The sequence below is a fragment of the Cupressus sempervirens genome, chromosome 9 (genome assembly GCF_028749045.1).
Source record: "Cupressus sempervirens isolate cs-2001-9-10 chromosome 9, ASM2874904v1, whole genome shotgun sequence".
NCBI classification, from domain to species: Eukaryota; Viridiplantae; Streptophyta; class Pinopsida; order Cupressales; family Cupressaceae; genus Cupressus; species Cupressus sempervirens.
The window spans coordinates 505,135,519-505,157,965 of record NC_143126.1 but is presented as its reverse complement, the minus strand read 5'-3'; the positions used below and the strand labels follow the sequence as shown (position 1 = coordinate 505,157,965).

At 33.5% G+C, this 22,447-nt stretch overlaps 1 protein-coding gene across 1 annotated transcript; it reads right to left on the bottom strand.

Annotated features, from left to right (window-relative positions):
- Positions 1 to 1,317: 1,317 nt before the first annotated feature.
- Positions 1,318 to 1,881, bottom strand: LOC149539552 (pentatricopeptide repeat-containing protein At5g56310-like). Its single transcript, XM_089802590.1, has 3 exons — positions 1,748 to 1,881; positions 1,547 to 1,644; positions 1,318 to 1,439 (listed from the first exon to the last, which is right to left on the bottom strand). The coding sequence occupies exons 1-3, from the start codon at positions 1,879 to 1,881 to the stop codon at positions 1,318 to 1,320; spliced, it is 354 nt and encodes a 117-aa protein (XP_089658716.1).
- Between the last annotated feature and the right edge of the window lie 20,566 nt (positions 1,882 to 22,447).

The window sequence follows — 22,447 nt, the reverse complement described above, 5'->3', positions numbered from 1 at the left end:
ATTTACAATAGACTAATGATTAATGCTTTTAATCTTTATGTGTTTATCATGCAAGCTCAAAAGAACAATTGCAATTATGGAAGTGGTTTAAATAAATAAATTCCAAAGGAGAAACATAAAGAGTTTACCTGAATGCCTAGTATGGAAGAGGTTTAAATTAGTAAATTCCAAAGGAGAAAAATGACAAATACTTGACTGGGCAATTAAGGCATCATGTAATCCAGTGGATGGAATTGCCAAATTGAATGACACTTAGACAATTGATAGGAAATTGTTGAAATATATGAAGGTTAGATATCGTATATTTTTCATCATATCCATCAGCACTATACTAGAAAGCAAATAAAAGTTAAAAATAAGAAATGAGTGAGTAATTGAATATTTTCGTGAAGGAAAGGATAAAATAGTTGGTTTGGAAGAATCTTGGGTTTGTATTATGTATTAAGTTTATTAGGCCTATTTTGTTTATGATAAAGACCTTGTTTATTGTACCAGAGTTGAACTCCCTCAATAACAATTATATGATATCCACAACTGAAAAGCCAAGTTGTTGTCGATTTACAATTCAAGAACAACCAATCCTCAAAAAGAAAGAAGCCAAGAGGGGCTTTACATGACCAAAACTAATTACTGGTTAATTGATGATTCTATAGTAACCGAGAATCCAACTTTAGGGCACACTAATTCGTTTTCATAAATTCGGTTTTTGATGCAACTCATCACTCAAGGTGCACCTGTCTAGTTTTGAAGCTCATTTCGTCTTACCGATCACATCCCAAATGGATCGAGTGTAATAGCATTAAGTAATTACTGAATTATTCTTTTCATGGCATTCATTGTAATTTGATGATGTGACTTTTCTAGTTCCATATTTCTTCACGCCTTACACTTTTTATAATATGGTTTTCTCGAGTTTGGTAAGATGAAATTACAGTCGTCTTTTGTGTCATGGGCTATCCAGCTTAATCACCCAGTTATATTGCCAATTTAGATGCATTGTGCAACTAAACACTATGAATGTTGAGAACTGACTTCATTCGTAAGCTTGGAAAAATTGCGTCGTGGATCATAGAGTGCTTCACTGGTTGTGGTCGGAGTGTTCTGGCAGGTCATCAGTAAGGCAAATTTAATACATTTACTTGCAAACAGTAAATGGAAGGCGAAATACAGAAATTATGTTTATTCCAATTTCTGTTGTCATTAACATAAACGTCACTAGTAATCTCCACATGAGCATGAGCCATCCTTGAAATGATGGAAACGACTTGAATCCCTTACAGTTATTTCTCTATTGACAATCTTAGAAATAAACCCTATTCAATCAATGTATGTGAAAGGTGTTGTGGTGAATTCGTCAGGCGCCACGAAAAGGCCCCACACAGTAACACCAGGTTTACCTGGCGTCTTTTCAATTAAGTTCTTTGCTACATCTAGAGGCCCTGCTCAACCAAGAAGATCATCCATTATGCATAGTGTTGTGTATTGGGTGCGACGCCATAATCTATATTCATGCACTCAAAATATTTCCATTCCTTTTCCACCAAACCTGCATGACTAGAATCACGCAAAACACAAATGACTGTGATGAAGTCTGGCCTGATGTATCTCTTGCATTTGCGAAAAAAGAGCAAGAGCATCTTCACCCTGCCCATGGATGTCATAACATAAAACAATTGAGGTCCGTGAAACTACATATCTTTGAAACATTTTGTTGAACATTTCTCGTGAACTACCTAAACTACCACACTTGTTATACATATCAATGACGGAATTTCCAGCAATCACGTCTAACTCAAGTCCACTTTTAATTATGTAACCACGGATCACTTTACCTTGATTCAGAGAAGCTGAATGGGCACATGCTGGGAGAATGCCTATCATGGTGAATTGATTTTTTTTTATATATCCGTTTGTTGCATTTGGTTGAAGAATGTGAAGCCTTTCATTATATTCTCCATTGTGGACATGTCCAGCAATAATTGTACTTCATCATACTTATAAATTTCTACATTACATGGTCACTTGGGTTAAGAATCTCTCTCCCTCTCCCTTCCTTCTGTAGGGCCCATTTGCCGTTGCACCAAAAGCCATGACTGTTAGTGAACATGAAACACCACATAATTAACCACCTGTGGGCAGGGGAGCGCATCGCATCACCCAACAATATCCCCCTCGACGTGCATACCAAGTGCTTACGCAGGTCGGGAAGGCACTGAGGAGATTTGAACCCATGACCAAGCCAAAACCAGGCTCTGATACCAATTGTAGGGCCCATTTGCCATTGCACCAAAAGCCATGACTGTTAGTGAACATGGAACACCACATAATTAACCACCTGTGGGTAGGGGAGCGCGTCGCATCACCCAACACCTTCCTCCTCCTTTATCTCTCAATTTAATCATATGAATCTATTTGTATTTCCAAGTAAGAATGACAAGAGCAGACCAACATGCAATTGAGAGATCTACCAAAAGCACATAGGATACAGTTAAATTATATATATATTATGCAGACCACCTCCAATTATTTATATTCTTCTTATCCTCCTCTTTCTCTTCTTCTTGATCTTTTTCATCTGTCTTCTTTGTTTCTTCTTCTCTTTTTCCTTCTTGTCCTTCTCTAGTTTCACCTTCTTTCCCTATTAGTCTTGCTCCTCTTCTTTTTCTTTTTCTACTCATTTTTTTCAATTCCATTTCCTTTTTCTTCTTCTAATGCCCTCCTTCACCTCTTTTTCCTCCTCACCTTTGTCCTCTTCCTCTTACTTCATTTTCTTCTTCCTCCCCTCTTCCTCATATCTATCTACTCCTTTGACTTCTCCACCTCCTCGTTCATTGTCTTAGGTTTCACTTTATTTGATTATTCAAATTTTAAAAGTATCAAGAAAATAAAATTATAGTATCTCCCTCGCCCCCTCTCCCTCTGTCCCTCCCTCTCACTCTCTCTTCCTTCCCCCACCCACCTCTCTCTCCCTTCTATAGACTTAATCATATGAACCTAATGACAACATGCAACAAGAGACTCCAATTATATACATTATGCAACATTTCACTTTGTTTGACTATTTAAATTCTAAAAATATTTTTACAATTTTTTATATTATCTAAGTTTACTAATAATTAATTTCTAAATACTCTATATATAAACTTATATTTCAAAATGAATACATATTTTAGTTGTAAAATAGAAAATAGATTTATGTATATTTTTAAATGCATATATCTAAAAAAAATTATGATTTAATGGATAATTATATTTTACAAATTAATTTTCTGAAATTTTAAATTTAGATTTATATAAAAAAATAAAAAATTAATTATATTCTTACATATATATATATATATAAAAGAGTAAAAGAATATTATAAATTGATCAATTACAAATTTAGTTTTAAAATATAAGTATAGAAGAATAATAATAAATAATTATAATTTTTACACAAAATAAATCAACTTACATATAATCAAAATTCAAATTGAATATACTGACCAACTAATATAAAAAAAAATTAATTATACCTAAGTGAACTTAATCTAATTCTTAAACCATTTTCTTCTCTTCCATAAGAAAAGAATACATAAAGAAAAAGAAATAAAAAACCTAGTCAATACTTATTCCTCTATGGCAGGGCACCTATGTGTTCACAAAGTCTTTTGAATAAAATTTATTTAATGTTGAAGATGTTCAAATACCATTAAACATTACTAACATCCAAGCATCTAAATTAAAATTCCACCATCACAAAACATGTTTTTCCAACAAAACGGTGACAACCCATCTACATATTTTATATTTCAGTGCAAGGAAGTAATTTAAAATTCCATACATTTACATTTCCCTGCAATAAAACTTTTCTGACCTCAACTTTTAGAAGGCTGAACATTGCGGCAGATGACATGACGATTTTGGTCATGCTTCACCCAGTTAATAGCTAACAATTGTGCCTAGTAATGGCTTGATGGATACTATTCAGTCACTTGCAAGACACATGCATGAATTGGGCCTCCTTGATGAAAGCGTCTACCCAGATGACAGATTTGGTATTATTTTATTATTTAATATTAATTTAAATTAATAAATTCACTATTTTGTAAATTTCTAAGAATTAATAAATTACAATATTCAAGCATTATATCTACTACATAGCCAATTCACTCGTTGACCATACCCAATAAGTATGAGTCTTGATGACTTGTAGTTGGGAAGGAATTGTCCAAACATTGAATATTCTCCACATGTTTTTACTTATCCTTGTAAAACCATATTGTTTCAATTGGCTATGGGGCTATGGAATCTTATCAATCTTTATGAGAAACAAGGAACATTTGAAGCATAGATAAGCATGCCTTTTAGTTTTTGCAGTACCTTTATGATAGATAAGTGAAGGTGTTACTATTTTCAATCTATTTTTGTTACACTTCACAAAACTTGGATAAAACTTGTCGGATGTATAGTATTATCTTCTCCTCCATAAGTTGGTTGACTACTTAGGATAGTTTAATTCTATTCTTAAATGGTGTTTAGTTTGGTGTTTCTTCCCTTGTAGTTGTGACAAATCCTTCCACATGTTCTAGAAAACTATTCAAACAAAACTAATATGTAAATGCTCCACTTATAGACAATATACTTCACAATAGATACTCAATATACTTCACTACTCACATACCTTAAATATTATGTTGCACTCAGTACTATTTGAATTTTGAAACAACACACATATTTAAGAGTGTGTGTATTTGGCTTATCAATCAATAATATAATCCATCTATATAGAAAACAAAGCTCTCATGTAAGCAAATAAAGAGAAAAACTTATACATATAAGAGAAAAAGATCTGTGTAAAAAACTTCAAGTAGAAAAATTCAAAAAAAAGGTTGAACTTTTATTTCCTTCAAAATATGGTGCTTATATTTAATAATTTGAAGCTTACATGTTGCATTGGGTGGAGAGAAATGAGGAGTGAAATATAGTGCAGGTTCTAAATTTTTGATATAATTTCCAAACAATTTTGGATTGGGATTTTTATTGTTTGCATGGTAGGGCCTCAGATTTCTTCTACCATGGTGAGGACATATGTTTGTTCTCCAACTATGTATGCAATGAGATTTGAATCATTTTATTCAAGGGAGAGCTCCAAGATGAAAAAATTTAATGGTTATTTTTTGCGTAGTAATGATCGCCTTGTTCTGGTGATTCCTCCAACATCGGTGATGGAGGACATTGACTAATGGACCAAGCATGCTTTGATATACATATTTCTTGGAATCTAGATTTCCTTATTTGTTCTTGAGGCATGGATCCATTGCTCATGGTAGGTGGAAGGAGAAATGGAGATCATGTTGGCTAAGAATAGCTATTTCTTTGTTGTATTCTCATGCATGTATGATCATGATCATGTTTTTGAAGGAGAGACTTATTTCTAGAATTATGTGAGGTTATTTGTCAAACTTTGGCATTCAGGATTTAATTTTGCTAAGGATCTCCCTTTAGTAGTGCCAGTTTGGGTTTGCTTGCCTTGCCTTCCCCTAGAATTTTGGCAAGAAGATATCCTTCATCAAATTGTTGGTTTGCTAGGAAAGCCAACTACAATCATGCATCATTCTCTTGATAAAAAGGTTATTTCTTTTACTAAAATTTGTCTTGAAATTAATTTGAATAACCCATTACTAGATTCTTTGGAAATTTGTCTTGGGCTTCTTCCTAGGTGCAATAGTTAGATTATGAATCCCTCCCTTTCCAATACTAGATATGTCATGAGTATGATCATTTATAGTCTTAGTGTCCTCACAACATGACTTCTAAAGGAGTGGATGGTTCTATGGCCAAAAATGGTGGTGGTCTGGTAGATGTTGTAGTGAAAGGAAAAATAAAGATGGATAATACAACTAAGGGGAAGAATTAGCTAGATGCTATAGGAAAGGGAAAGGCTCAAATGCAGGATAAGAATGGATTTACCCTTGCTTGCCTATGAGCTAAGGGGCATGGTTAGAAGAGGCCTTTGAAAGATAGACTATCTTATTTGAGTTCTAATTGCTTTGAGGTGCTAGATATTATGGTTCTAGAGGATTGTATTCCTCCTAGTATATCTTCTAAATCATTTTTCCAAGATGAGCAATTTTCACCTATTGACACTTGTGGGGCATCCTAGGTTGTGGTACATCAAAAATATGAGGTCCTTGTAGCTCCAATGTTAGATGCTCTAGTGACACCTGTAGTGTCGGAGGATAATGAAATTGTTCTGGCAAACTTGGTCAAGGATGTGCTAACATCTAGTAAGGTTAAGGGGTCTCCTCTCCCCTTGGGGTTAAAGCATAGACCCTTTAAGTGGGTTTTCTTTACTCCTCCAAGGAGTGGGCAAAAAAAAAACCAAGAGAAGGTTAAACTCATAGGAGATATATTGATAGATTTAGGGTCAGTGAAACCATTGGATGCTCATTTTCTCCATTCTACTAAATGCTGATTATTCTCTCATGGAATGTTAGGGGGTTGAATAACACCCCTAGACAAAAGGCTATTCAGAATTTTTTGGTTGATCATTCTTTTGATGCTTTATGAATCTAAGAGACTAATCTCTTTGTGGAGTCTATGGTCTGATATGCCTTTAGTATTTGGACTTGTGGGTAATGCTAGTGTGTTGGGTCTATGAGCAATGCTAGTGGTTTGGCTATCTTTTGGGATCCATAGAAAATTTCTCCCCTTGGCTAGGTGTCTTCTTGCTTAGCTCTCTCTATGGTGGCTTCTATTTTGGACTCATGGGAGGTAATCATGATTACTAATGTGTATGCACCTATTTATTTTATGGGAAAGGAATAAATTTGGAGGCGTATTTAGTATGTTAGAAATTGTCACCCTTTTCATCCTTGGGTGTTAGTAGGAGACTTCAATTCAGTTTTAAGTCTGGAGGAGAAGTGAGGTGGTTTGACTAGAATAGGACCTTCTTCTGCTCTTCTTCGGTGCACATAATGCTTTTACACCTCTCTGATGTTAAGCCTTCTAATGGCCTCTATAGTTGGAATACTCGAAGGACTGGGGTTGATCCTATCTCAAAATGTCTAGATAACTTTCTTATTTCTTGTTTTTGAGTTAGTGGCGTACTTACTCTCTCTCTAGAAATTCTTGACTAGAGGGGTTTTAATCTTTGGCCAATCACATTTTCTACTATTGGGGCTTTTATTCCAAAGTGTCTAACTTTTAAGTTCCAATGTATGTGGCTTCGTGACTTCTCTCTTTATGATATTGTTTTATGTTGGTGGAGAGATGGAGCTCCTACATATGGTATTGATATGCTTTCATTTTCTAAAAGGATTCAATATGTTAAAAGAAAGCTCAAGATATGACATAGATAATGTTTTTGGAACCTTCACTCTATGAAGAGGCTTGCTTAGGAAGATCTTGATGTCATCACTAGGTAGATTAGAGATCAAGGGTTCTCAGAGCATCTTGGAAGGGCTGAATCCCTAGCTTCTAGAGTTCTAGAAGAATGGGAACTTCTAGAGGAATTTTTTTCTAAGCAAAAGGATAGAGTTGATTGGCTCAAGGAATGTGCTAGGAACACTTCTTTTTTCCATAAAACTATGCAATCTCACCAGAATCAGAGCAATATCTTTTCATTGGTTAGTTCTCAATGTATCCAACTAACTTCCTTGCCAACTTTGTTCTAGGAGGGTACAAGGTACTTTTTATACCCTTTTCTCTAAGAACTCTCCTCCTACTGATAATGAACAAAATTTTATTTTGTCTTGTATTCCTAACCTTATTACCTAGGAAATGAATGATTATCTCATGTGACCATTCTCTTTGGAAGAACTGGAGGAGGTGGTCTTTGGCATGCCTAAGAGAATGGTTCCTAGTCTTGATGGCTTTCCAATTGAGCTCTTTAAGGAATTCTAGGATATCATTAATCATGATTTGTTGGAGGTGGTTAAGGAATCCTATTCTAGCAAGAAGATGCTTCAAGCATTGAATTCTACTTTCTTGACTCTTATTCCAAAAATAGAGGGGGCTAACCAATTGGAGTTTTTAAGACCAACTGCCTAATGTAATGTTGTTTACAAAGTCATTACTAAGTTGATTGCTGCAAGAATTAAAAAGTGACTCTCTATCATTATCTCAGAGGAACAACATGGTTTTGTTGCTGGAAAACAAATTTTGGATGGGGTGGTTATTGCTATTGAGGCTATTCACTCTATGGCTAGTTGAAAGGAGTGACCAATGTTTGTTAAGTTGGATATGCTTAAGGCCTACAATAGAGTTAAATGGAGTGTCTTGAGGAAAATTCTTCTTATCTTTTGCTTTACCTTTGACTGGGTGAGTTGGACTATGAGTTGTGTTACTTTTGCCTCTTTCTCAATTCTTCTTAATGTTGAACCTTCCCAGCTATTTGATTCCTCTAGAGGTCTTCGCTAGGGTGATCCTCTCTCCCCGTATCTTTTCATCATCATGGATGAGGGCATGGGAAGATTTATTAAGTATCAAGTGTCTCAAAATTTTATTCAGGGGTGGCAGTGGGGTAAAGGTTTACCTACTCTTTCTCACCTTCAATTTGTTGATAATTCTGCTCTTGTGGGTCTTGCTAGGATCAAGGAAGCTGAAGCCTTTCGACATACTCTAGATACTTATTTGGCAGCTTCAAGCCAAAAAGTTAATGAGTAGAAATATTCCATTTACATTTTTAACCCTCCCGATTCTATTCAACAAAAGATTGCTGATATCTTGTTGTTTTAGATTGGGTGACTGCCTTTGACTTATTTTGGCATCCTTATTGCTATTGCTAGGCAGCCATGGCTCTTCATGCAAAATTTTATCACCAAGCTTCAAAATAAGGTAAATCATTGGACTCATAGATGACTTTCTACTACTACTTGGGTTACTCTTCTTCAATGTGTTATTCAAGCTCTTCCCACTTATAGAAGCATGGTTCAAACTACTCTTGTTTACTTTCTCAAGAAGTTTGATGATCTTTCTTAGAAATTCCTTTGGAGTGGTAATTTGCATGGTACTAAATGGAGTTTGATTAGTTGGAAGACTATTTGTAGGCCTAAAAAGGAGGCTGGTCTTAGTCTTCGATTAACACTCTTGAGTAGTCAAATGTTGGTTGCTAAGCTTTAATAGCGATGGTGTTGTGGACAATATCAACATTAGGCTTGTATTATCACCCATAGATATTTTCATGAATTTGATCCTTGCTCTATTTCTGCATTTCCTCTTGATAGTTATGGCTCTATGTTCTAGTATACTCTAAAGACTGGTGTTGTGTTAGTCAAGAAAGGTCTGTTTTGAATATGTAAGAGAGGCTCTGAGGCTTTGTTTTGGTTTGATGCTTGGGATGGATTCCCATCCATATTTTCCAGGTACCCTCATCTTCAGACTCTGTGATTCTTTTAATGCTATTGGATTGATAAAGTGGCTCATTACAAGACTCCTTATCAATTGGGACCTATTGTTAGTTACATATGGTACCACTCTTCTGATTGGCCTCTTGGAGGCATAGAGGTGGATTTTTAGGAGCTTTCTCATATTTTGGCTTCTAAGGAGTGTTCCTCTTTGCTAAGACTAGATGTTTTGGCTTGGGTAGGTACCTTGTCTGGTAAATGTCATGTCTTTGATGGGTGTCAGGAGATAAATAGGCACTTATTTAGGGATGCTAAGGTCCCTTGATGGAAGCAAGTTTGGAATAAAGTTTCTTGGTTCAAGTGCAATTTCTTCATGTGGCTAGTGGCTTACAACTGCTGTCTTACGTGGGATAATCTTTGTAAAAGTGGATTTAGGGCCCCTCTTATTTTGTTTTGTGTGGTAATCGGGGGGGGAGTCTATCTCCCATATGTTCTTCCATTGCTCCTTCTCTATTGAGTTATGACACTTTTGGTGGAGTGCTTGGGGTTTCTCCTGTAGGCATGCTTCCTCTTTGCTTGAGTTCTAGGCTAGTTCGGGCAGTGCTCCCTCCAAGTCTTCTCCTCTCTATGCTATCTGGATTGTTGGCCTATTATTCATTCTTTGGCATATTTGGCTAGAGAGGAATCACTGAATCATCCAAAATGTTTGGATTGGTGTTATGCATCTTTAGTAGAATCTCACATTCTCTTCAGTAAATTATTCAACTGAAGTGTGTGCTAGATGAGAATATGAATCCTGTTGATCTTTCTATATGCAATCACTTGAATTTTCATCTTTAGGATGGGGTTGTAGCTCAATGGTTTCAAAGAGTGCCCAAGCAGCCTTGGTAACAGTGGAAAGGACAGGTGAATTGGGAGGGGAATTGGACTCCTCTTCCTCATGGAGTTCTCAAAATTAACATTGATGGTTCTTTCTAGGGGAACCTAGGCCTTGTTGGTATTGGAGGAGTGGCTCATTGTAGTTATGGCGAACTTAAATTCTTTTTTCTCAGTGCATAAGGGTGACTACACTAATTTTGTGGAGACTCGGGCCATTTTATATGTTGTGCAATAGTGTTGTTTGTGGGAATGGTGCAAGATTATATGTGAGTCTAACTCCCAACTGGTGGTAAACTTGCTTTCCATGCAAGAGCTTGAGGATGTTAATTGGTAGCTAACCATTGTTGTTAATCCAAATCTTCTCTTTGTAGATCTCTTGATTTCATTAGGTTTACTTACATTCCTCATGAATGGAACAGATCTGCTAATTGTTTGGCCTAATGGGCTTCTGGTCATGCTTTAGGATGGAATGTTATGGATAGGGGGAAGTTTCCCTTTGAGCTGGTGCAAGAATTTGATGAACTTGTTGCTCGGGACAGAGCTCCTTTTTGAGCTCTCCTTCTTGTAATCCTTTCAGTCTCAATAATTTTTTACTACTCTTTTTAAAAAAAAAATTAAAATGATGCTTATAGAGTGCAAACAGAGATGAATGGGGCAATCAATTGCATATCATTCAAAATGCCTACAACCAAGCTACTTACATATCCACAAAGAATTCTCTTTTCTTTGCTTGTTATGGTATCAATATTTATTGCCTTGAATGGTTTTGTCTTTTCATTGTTCTACTCTTCTTTTAAATATCCATTCTCTATTGCACAACAATTCTGTTTTTTATCGGGTAAGCTTGCTTCTCTTTTGAATATTTCTCCCTCTTAAGTGTTTTAGCACCCTGATTTCAATGTTGGCCCTTCCCCTCACTTTGGAGAGACAAAGCACCCTTAGATACCACTCGACTTTGTTGAAAATTTGGCAACTTCCTTTTTCAATTCCCCCTTCATCTTTACAAATGAAGTGGAAATTTTGCACTATGTAGTTGCTATCAGTCCTCATATATAACTACCAGAAATCATTCATTATACTCGAATATAAGAATATTCCCCCCTAATCTCTTCAATTGAAATTTTAACTTTGCACTATGTAGTTGCTCCTGTCTTAACCACTGTTTCTGAAACAGGACTACTGGAAATCAGTCATTGTCAATGAATATTCAAATAGTCGCCAACTGATGAGATCCTAGAATTCCATCTTTAAAGTCATGAAAATACAAATTACATTGGTTCTCTAATTTATAAGAATTTATGGCTTTCTGTTCAGTGATTGAAAAATCTGCTTCACTGAATCATCTGTTTTTGCAAAGAAATGTGTTAACTGGCAACTATTGGATATAGCATTTTCACTTTGTCAACAAAATTTCAAGCATCAACTGATTCAGGGAATAGATTGCAAAAAATTAAGTTTTTATTTGTTCAAAATTGATAAAAATGTTTTCAATCTCAGGTATCATTATTTTATTCGCTGTAAGAAGTAAGTTTTAAATATTTTACTCGCTGTAAGAAGTAAGAAAATGGTTCAGAAATAAAAGAGTAGGCCGTGAGAGTCCTGCTACTGCACAATTTGGTTAGCTTTCGATTCCTATAAATTTCATTCTGTATTTTCTATTTAACAAAAATTATCTACTCATCAAGATAGACGATGTAATCAATTGAGTTGATTTAGCTTCTTGCCAGGAAGCAATTTAAAATTTCATACATTTACCGATCACCGCAAAAAACTTTCCCGACCTCAACTTTCAGAAGGCTGAACATTGTGGACAACATGACGATTCCGGTCACGCTTCGCCTGGTTAATCGCCTTCGGTGACATTACAATAGGATAAGTTGGAGTTTCAAGAGTGTCAAGGAGTTAGCATTATACATATAACTAGTATAGATATCTTAAATAAATCTATCTACAAAATGTCAATAGATATTTGTTACAAAATAATTATAATTTAATTCACTATATCTAAAATTATTTATATTTCCTTTTTTTCCATTGATTTAATTTTTTATTAACTTAATATTTCTTTTTTTATTTCAAAAAAAATGGATGATTTATATCTCTAAGTATTATAATTTAAACAAATATTTTGTGTGATATTTATTGAATTATTTGTAAAAGTATATTCTATTTATAATAAGATTTAAACTTTTGACATGTAGATGGTTGTCAAATTTAACCTAAAAGATTAAAAGTTAACATTAACACACTCACACTATCCCACTTCATCCATTCTACCATTGTAGAATGCCTATTGGCATTAAAAATACAGATCATTTGAAGTCCATATGGATTTCCAATTGTATTAATTTTGGAAATCAAAATAAAATTCAAAGTCTAAGATTTGTGGTGTAGTTATTTAAATAATTATTTTGATAGTTTTTTTTAGTTTACTATTTGATGATGGCAATTTTGCCTAGGTTTTGGCTATTTTTAGACAAAGTTAAGAAAAGGAAAATATTGTATCAAAGGAGGGCATGATGTAAAGTTATTTAATGAGGATAGAGAAAGGATATGGAGGAATTCAATGCACTTAGTTGGAGAACGTTGAAAAGATAAATGTAGTTTGTTGAAGAGCAATGAAACATTAAATTCATATAGTTGAAGATAGGTAGATGTCGGATTCATTTACACTTTGTTTGAAGCATAGTCGATGCATAGAAATTTGGTAGATATTTTTGCCTATGTAGTTTACTACTAAGATAAGTAGCTATCAAAATCTTGACATGCTAAATCCTTCTACATGCTTGATCATGATCAAGGTTGGTGAATCAAAGATATGTTCCATTGAGTACATTTCCATTCCCCTTTCTAGAAACCTCAAGTGTTCATTCTGGAACCATTTGCGATAAGCCCCTTTCTGCATTCTTTTTGGGAAGCATAATGTTAAGCTTTTTTCCATAGTCTTATACTTTCATTCACTTCGAAATGAATCAAGAGCTCTAGATATTAAAATTTATGGTTGTACTGAAAATTTCTTTTAGCTTAGTCTTTTAGGACAACTAATCATATAGTGTTTCATTTTTAAGGGTCTTATTAGGCATGCAACATCCCCTTCTTTAGAAACAACAACCAAATATAATTTAATTTTTGATTGTGTATTGGGCCTATCCTATGTTTTAGGAAGATCGCTGGGATTTTGATGAAACTCATTGTCAACTCTATTTTAGGGCTTCTACTATTTATTGTGGAAGAAAAATAATGTAGATTATAAAAATTCAAGAGAGCTCAATATAATATATCTAGACTATTGCAAAGCGAAAACCATTTTGTTCACCAATGTATATATATATATATATATATATAGAGAGAGAGAGAGAGCATCAAAGGCAGTTTATAGAGAGAGAGAGAGAGCATCAAAGGCAGTTTATAGAGAGAGAGAGAGAGAGCATCAAAGGCAGTTTACAAGTGGATTAAAAACATGTAAAGTGAAGTTGAATTCCTTGCATAAAAAATATCTTCATAAATTGTTATCATCAACAAAATAAACAAAGCATAAATAAATATAAAAGGTATTTCACCCACACTTATATCACCGCTACTTTACCCACCCCCATAAATACTAGATTTTAACATGTTCTTCAATTACCACTACTTTATCTACCCCATAAGGTATGTTCATACGTTGGGTGCATGATAATTTTACAGATTTGTATAATTAATGTGGCGGGTATTTGTTTTGAACATCAATAAAATTTAATGAAATTAGTCAAAAAAATCATCTGCTTTCATCCATGCCATTCAATAGTTATATTGCTAGCTAAATAAATATTGTTTGTTAGTGGTAGATTCTTCTTCCTACATAGTTTTTTTTGGTTTAAATTGTTTCTCTTTCATTTATAAGTCCTCACATCAACCCATAATTATATGAGATAAAAGAACAAGTATTGCATCATTATTTAGGAACTGCAAAATATTCAAAAGAATTAGAATGTATTCTAAAAAGGAGCTGTAATAAAATTAAGAGAACCGTATGCTAGAAGAATGAGCATCCTGCAATTTGAGAGTGTAAAAATCTTATGACTTCATTGTTTTGATGTTTATGGTTTCTTAATTTCTATAATTGTTGATTTTTTTCTTCTCATCCATTGTTCTAATGTTCACATTGTTTTGGCATTAGGAAATGTAAACTTTTAAGAATGATTTTCCATCTCTTTTCAATCTTTTATTGATCCCACTCAAAATTAAACAAATTTGATTTATGCATTCTCCTAATTCTCATTCACACAACTTACCATTAAGTTCTTTGCTCCCCATATTTAATTGTACATATATTTATTTATTGTCTAACTTATTTATTTATTTTAGTATGAATGTGACACCGAAAATTTCTATTCTATTCTATTTTATTTAAAGTTTGATTTGCTAACTAATCCTTTGGGATATCTTTAGTTTAATTTACTTAAGAAGTAGTTTTCTAGCAATTTGATTATGTAACGATTAATATAGTTTTTTTCAACTACTTGAACAATTTTTAGGTTGTATATATTCTCGTGTTATTATAATAAAGTGTTGTGTGTGTTCACTTTCATTTCACATTCTTTGGGCCTATTACAGTGGTATTAGACAAGTTGTTGTAGGAAATGAATTTAGATTGAATTGGGATTCCAATGCATTCTTTAATTTCAATCATTGGAATAGTTCTTTTGGGAAAAGAGAATTATCATGAATGGTTTTGAAAAGTTAAAAATACTCTTATTTTTAATGATTTGTCGGATGATGTTTGTGAAAAAAAAGATAAAAATGAAGAGTGGGAGCGGCCTACAGACAAAAAGGAGCTTGTCATCTGGAAGGGTAAAGACAAAAAGGCTTATGCTCTCATTGCTACTTCCATTACTGAAGAGGTAAGTAGACATATAATCTTTTTTAAGAGTGCATTTGCATCATTAAAGAAACTCAAAGGTTTATATTATTCTCATTCATAACTTTAAATCATTCAATTATTAATAAAGTTATTCAACTTAGAAATGAAAGATAATGATATGATGAAGTTAGCCTCTGAAATTAGGGCTTTATTTCATGATATTGATGCCATAGCTATAAAAGTATATCTACAACTCACTACTTTTATTAAAGCTTTTTATCCTACGTATGCACACTATCTTGAATCTCTTCAAGCTAGTGAAAAGATGAAAGATATAACATTTGAAAAACTTGTGGAGAATATTGTAGAGAGACAAAAAGAATTTGGGAAGAAAGAATCACTTTCAAATGTTGAGACTTTGTGTCTTGTAAAAAAAAATAGGTGCAAACATCCAAAGATGAGCCTCCCAAACATGACAGTAGTACCAGAGGTCATGAAGAAGACAGTTTAGAGGTAGGGGGAATAAAAACTATCAAGGTGATAGAAAATATTCTCACCACAACACCAGCATAAGGATTATCAACAAAAAGAGAGGCAATCTATACAATGCTATAGATGTAGAAAAATGGGTCATAGTACAAATCTTTGTCAAACTCCATGGGAGAAGATTTGTGACAAGAAAGAGAAGCCACTAGATATAGGTAACTCTCCTAAATCTACACATTATGTCGTAGCACATTGTAATGTTGGAATTGAAAAAATTTTAGTACTTCAAATTCTAGTTTGAATGATACTTGGTTGTTAGATACTGGAGCCACATGTCATAATCTAGATTTTTATTACTCTTTCTTTCATTCAACCCTTGTATGGGTAAGATTTCCTAAATTCCCCTTAGAATATTGGAATGAGGAGGTGATGAAAGGGTTTGGACTCTACCCTTGGTGAACTTTTATCTATTGACCTGAAGACAATGACCAAGACTAGTTTGGTCTATGCAAGGGTTTGTGTGAATGCCCATCAGATTTCCAATGTCCTTAAGAAGTTAGAATTTGTGTCAAAAATGGGAAAGTGGTCTTAGGAGATTGAATATGATTTTTTTCATTTTCTTTCTTTTACTACAAAAAACTAGGTCACTAAGTGAAAAGGTGCCTATGAAACCAAAGAAAAGTAAAAGGAATAATGAGAATGCTCAGATTCCTCCCCAGGGGTGAAAATTTTGGACACCCAAGGAGATCAAGGAGGTGGGAAAGGATTACTCTATAGATGGAGTGAACAATGAAAGATAGAACTTGGATGATTTACATATTCAAAATAGTAAGTTTTCCTATCATTTCTAGGAAAATGTATCTCTAATCGAGATGGAATAGAGTGTTAAAACTATGAAAGATTAGATTAGAAGGATGAGTAATAATTTGAAGGCCTTAGAATATTTGGATGATGATATTAATATTAATAACATTGAGACTGCTATCCTTAGTACTCCAAAGAATACACCTTTATGAAGGGAGTCTAGATCCATCTCAAATGGAACCTATTCAAATGCTCCAATTGTGAATCTAAAAGATGGAGAAATTAGAAAATATGATGGAGCCAATGAGACCTCTCAAATGGATCCTCTTCTCCTACCCCAACTATGAATCTGGAAGATGGAGAAATTAGAGTATCTATTGGAGCCATATATACCCATATGGTATCTCATGTACCTCAAATTTCTATTGCTCCCTCTCCTTAGAGGCTAGTGAAGAAGTGCAAAGTTTTCCTATTTTGGGTGAAAGAGATTGCAACTTATCTAGTGACCTGGATAAGATAGAGTTGATCAAATGTTCTATGCCAAATAATATCCTCTCCAAAACAAGAGAAGGATGGGATTAAAAGAAAAAATCTATGATTCAACATATTTGAGTGGACAGAGGAGTAGTACTAGGAAAAAAAGAAAAAATATTACTCCTTATACTACATAGCAGGTGTATCTATGTGAGGAAGATCCAGAGTTGATGTTGGTTCATGAAAGAACTCTCAACGTAGAAGATCAAAAAGGTTTACAAGAGATTTAGAAAGTTTGAAGAATATTGCAAATGGGAAACAATCAACCATCTAGGATTTTACATACAAGAAATGAGAATTCTATCATAGAATGTATGGGGGCTCAATAGGTCCTATAAATAAGAAATTTTAAGAAATATTGTCAGAGATCATAGACTGAATGTAGTGGCTATTCAAGAGACTAAAATTCCTAAGGAAAGAGTTGAGAAGATCTACTTGTTTAAAAATAGTGGAGTCCTAGGAAGTGATGCTGAGGGGGCCTGTAAAGGAACAATGGTCTTCTAGAATGAAAATGTGGATACTGATACTCTATTTTTTACTCCAATTTGATTAATATTAGGCTATATCATATGAAGGATAATTTTCCCTAGATTTTGTCTAATGTATATTCCCCCAATAAGAAAGTATGAGGAAAAGCTTCTAGATGAAGATATTAGGGATGAGGGATAATTTCAAGAATTCTAATTGGCTAGTTATGGGTGACTTCAATTCACCTATACATGAAGGAGATAAGTTTGGAGGAAATCTTAATATACAAGATAGAAGGAAAGATTTGATGGACTTCATTAATAAGGAATCTATGATGGATTTTGAATTAAGAGTAACAAATACACTTGGTTGAGTAGAAGGATAGGAAATGATCTTATTCAGTTAAGACTTGACTATTCTCTTATTTATTATAATTGGATCCAAAAGTACTTTTGTTCTTTGATGTCCTTTACTAAAATTGGATTGGATCATTATCCCTTCATACTTGTTGCTGATGCCATAAATGGAGATAGATTAAAAAAAAATGCCCCATATAATTTGAAAAAATATGTCTCCATCATCCCAATTTTGAGGCACATTTTTGGGCTTGGTTAGATATTTAGGTTGGCATAATTGCTATGTATAGAGTGAGCAAAAAATTTACTAATGTTAAAATGAATGCTAAAGCTTGTAATAATGGTTTCTTTAGAAATATTTTTGATACAAATAAAATAATATCAGGAAGACCTTAAAGCTTGTCAAGACAGAATCCAAGAAGATGGTATTTTGATTCAATGTGTGATTAGGAAAATAATCTCCTCATACAATATCATGATATTATTACAATTTAGGAGGAATCTTTTTGGAAACAAAGGGAGAAAACGAACTAGCTGGAGGAAGGGGATAAAAATGTGAAATGTTTCCATGTTACTACTCTAAAGCATAGAATAATTAATAGGATAACCCACCTTTCAAAATATGAAGGAAGAGTTGATAAAGGAGAGGATATCTCTTGGCCTATGGTCTCTCCTTTTGTCTCTCTCCTAGAGGTGGAGCATGACCTTAATCTTACTAATTAATATTTATTTATGTTTGTCATCCCTAATGTGATCAATGAAAATCTTAATAAAATCCTTCAAGCTTTCCCTTATAGAGTGGAAATTTGGGAAGTTGTGATGTCGTTTGACAGAGATAAAACCATAGGACTTCATTTCTTCTTGATGTTCATATTTTAGAAAATGTGGCACATCATGGGTGAAGACATTATTGTATCCATGAAAGAGTTTTATGGGTCAAGGAATCTTTTGAATGAAACCAACTCTATATTTTATGTTGTTATTCCAAACAAAGTTTGTGCTAACTTGTTTGACTAGTTCTTCCCAATCAACTTGTGTAACTACCTCTCTAAGATTATTTTCAAAATTATTTATCTCATAATTTTGAAGCTTCTTCCCAATCTCATCTTAGCTCAACAAAATGACTTTTTTATAGGTAGGAAGATTGTGGATTTTATCATTGTTATCCATGGAAATTTACATTCTTCGGTTGAGGCTAAGAAGCAAGGTTTTTTGATGTAGCTATAATTATTCAAAGCCTATGAGTGTGTTGATTGGGCTTTGTTGTTGAAATTTTGAGAGCCTTTGGTTTTGGGGAATGATGTTGCCAACTTATTTACCAACTTATCTCTACTTCCTCCTTCATTGTTTTGATTAATGGTTCCTCCTCGAACATTTTTAAATCCTCAAGATGGTTAGGGAAAGGTGACACCATTTACTCTATTATGTTTGTGATTATGGAAGAATGTCTTAGGAGGTACTTAAATATGTTGAGGTTTGAAGGAGTTTTGCAAGGCCTTAACCCTTCCTCTCATCCCCTAACTTACAGTACCTATGAGCAATTCATTGATGATACAATTCTCTTGTGGGAATCCATGCTGAGGGAAGCTAGGAATATTAAGAATGAGTTTGAGTGTTATACTTTAGCTACAGGTCAGTTAATCAACTGGGATAAAAAGTTTAGTCTTCTTTTTCAATACACCTAAGGATAGACAGAGGAAAAATTTTAGAAATTTTGGGTGCTCAATTGCTTAACTTCCTAGTTCCTATGTGGGCCTTCCTCTCTGCTTAAAACCTCTGGATAATTTTTGGATTGGAATTATGGATAGATTTAATCTAAAGATTTTGGGTTGTAAGTGAAATCTCCTAAGTCAAGCTAGGAAAATTACTCTCTTGGAAATTTGCATTCAAAATTTTCTGATCTATGCTCTAATTTTAGTTAAAATTTCCTCCAACTTCGTAGAGCTTCTTCCTCTCACCAAACATTGAAGGAGGATCCTTTATATGGAGATCGATGTAGGAATATAAATTGTTAGTTGCTAGAGAATTGAGATGGAAACTAGGGAATGCCCACAAAATAAAATTCTAAGAGGACAACTAGATTTCTAATCAACCTATGGTTCAGATTGTGAATGAGGAAGTGGTTATTCAATGTAAGATTTCCTTTGGGAATATTGTGGTTAATTATTGGTTGGATGATCATTAGGTGGACTTTTCTTCTATTGATCCTTCACTTGGATAAATTCAAAAGATTTTGAATGCATGTAAGTTGATTCCTAACAAGGAGAATTCGATCATTTGGGATTTTAACTTTGATGGAAAATATTTAGTCTCGTCAGGTGTCTCTAGACTTCATCAAGGTATTTTTCTTCCCTATTCATCTACTATTTGGATTAAAGGCCTTGTTCTCAAAATCAAGATCTTCTACTAGATCATGATTCAAAATAGAATCCTCTAATTGGACAACCTTTGTAGAAGGGGTTTCCAATTTGGTAATTTTTGTTACCTATGTTAAAGGGAAGGTGAAACTACTCACCATGTTTTCTTTTCTTGTTCTTATGTTTGTGACATTTCAGAGACATGGCTAGCTTATTGGAATACTCATTGGGTCTTCCCTGGCATGCTGGAGGACTTTGTTTCCCAATGGAAATGTCTAGTTTCAAATTATAATGTTACAAAGATTTGGGAAATTTTTTCCCTGGGTAGAAGTACAAAGTTGTGTCACATTTTAGTCTGACTTATTAGAACAACTAAATTTGAGTGTTTCTATCTAAAATTCAATTTTTTTAACACATATGATGTAGATAAATTTATTCTAGCTAAGTTATATATGGTCTTACACTTTTCCACTTGGAAATGTCTATTAAATGAATGTTTTATACAAGTTTTTATCCAATTACTAAAGAAATACAATTATTTCAGAAAAGTGGTGTTTCAATAACTCTTACTATTTATTATTATATTTTTTTAATAACATATAAACATCATCTTATGAGCTTAGAGTCAAGAATATTCTCACGTAGAGTTTATAGTGTTTTAACTAGATATAGTATATTGTAATTAAAAAATTTCATAACCACGTATTTTAACACTCAAAAGGATGTCAGTTTTGAGAAAGAAAAGAATATTAAATCATATCAAAAAATTCTAAAAATTATATGAAATTCTAGAGGAGAGAGTCCTCTTCTAGAATGTATAACTTTTCTCCTAGTTAGAATAGATTTGTTTTCAAAAATGTGGTGGGAGATGAAAACTATCAATTTCAGGTGAGTTGAAATTTCAATCAATATAAAAGAGAAAACATAGGTCTAAAGTTGATTTTCATATTTGAATTTTCTAGATATATATGTTAGCTATAACATATTCTAAAATCAAAGGGAAATAAATTTATTTCCATATAGTTTTATGGTGGGAACTAGACCCCTAATTTTTGGCACCTAAAAAATCATCTATACAAATTAGGAAAATATATCAATTCTTATTCCAAATAATTATTAAAAATTATAATCCTTAAATTCATCCATTTCTACACATTTCATTAGTTTACTTCATTTACAAATTCAAAATAATAATACCAATTTTATGTCATTGAAGGTGACCAATTATACTTTTGTTAGCCTTTTTGTTTACAAAAGGGTGACAAAAGTTTGTGCTTTTACCCCCCTACATATCTATTAGAATATATGGCAAGATAGGAACAATAGGGTGTTCAAAGATAGAGAGATGGTTTACTAGATTATAGAAAGGAAAACTATACGATCAATTAGATAAAACTTTTTGAGTATGAAGAATAATAATTAGAGTAGTATTGATAGGAATTATCTTACCATGTCTCTTCTTTTTGATGTAAGAGTATTGCTAGTGAAAAAAAAAAAGAGTTAGAGAGAATGTTTTCTAGCATAGTCCCCTCGATGGATGGTATAAAGTTAACTTTGATGGGTCAGCTAAAGGCAATCCAGGATTAGCTGGTTGTGGTGGTATCTTGAGGGATAGTCAAGGAAAATGTATCTATGCTTACATTCTCCTTTTAGGAGTCCAAACTAGCCATGTAGTGGAATGTAATGGGGCCTATTATGCTATTAATCTAGCTAAAAAACATAACATTTCTAATCTTTGAGCAAAAAGTGATTCTATTAATATTATTAATTTTTTTTTGTAGAAACACCCAGCGCCCCACATGGACTATCATGAACATCATGAATAAGGCCAACTCTTTATTAAAATCCTTTAATGAAGTTTTTATTTCTCATGTTTACTGTGAAGCAAATTCCCCCACAGATCGTGTAGCCAATATGGTTGCACATGCTTCTCACAAAATCCCATGGGATGGCAATCTCATGAGGGACTAGGATTTGAAAGAAAGGCTTTGTCATGTGACTTGACATGTTGTATCAAAGGTGATCTAAGTAATCATGATAGTTACAATGAAGGGATACATTCATAGCAAGAAGAAGAAGAGAACAACTAGTTTCTTGAGCCTTTCACTCTATTCTTAGGGTGTCTTCTGATCTTTAGTTTTTTGTGTTTATTATGATAGATAAATGTTGGTTGGTTATGTAATGCTAAATTTGTTGCCAGCTTGACTCACTTTTGGGACGTTCATAGGCTTTTTTTGTGTCTATTTCTCAATTTTTGGGTTCTGGGTCTCCCTTAAAACCTGTATCAAAAAATATTAGAACTAAATATAATTAGGATAATAAATATCATTTATCAACATTATATTTAACTTGAGAATATATATATACATATTTATATTTAGGCAAAAGTGG

What these genes read in the sequence shown, in the direction of transcription:
- LOC149539552 (XM_089802590.1), bottom strand. Translation starts at nt 1,881, where the DNA reads ATGATAGGCATTCTCCCAGCATGTGCCCATTCAGCTTCTCTGAATCAA. An exon ending in GTCATTGATATGTATAACAA is followed by an intron (nt 1,645 to 1,747) that starts GTGTGGTAGTTT and finishes ATCCATGGGCAG; the next exon opens with GGTGAAGATGCTCTTGCTCT. An exon ending in GCGTGATTCTAGTCATGCAG is followed by an intron (nt 1,440 to 1,546) that starts GTTTGGTGGAAA and finishes TTGGTTGAGCAG; the next exon opens with GGCCTCTAGATGTAGCAAAG.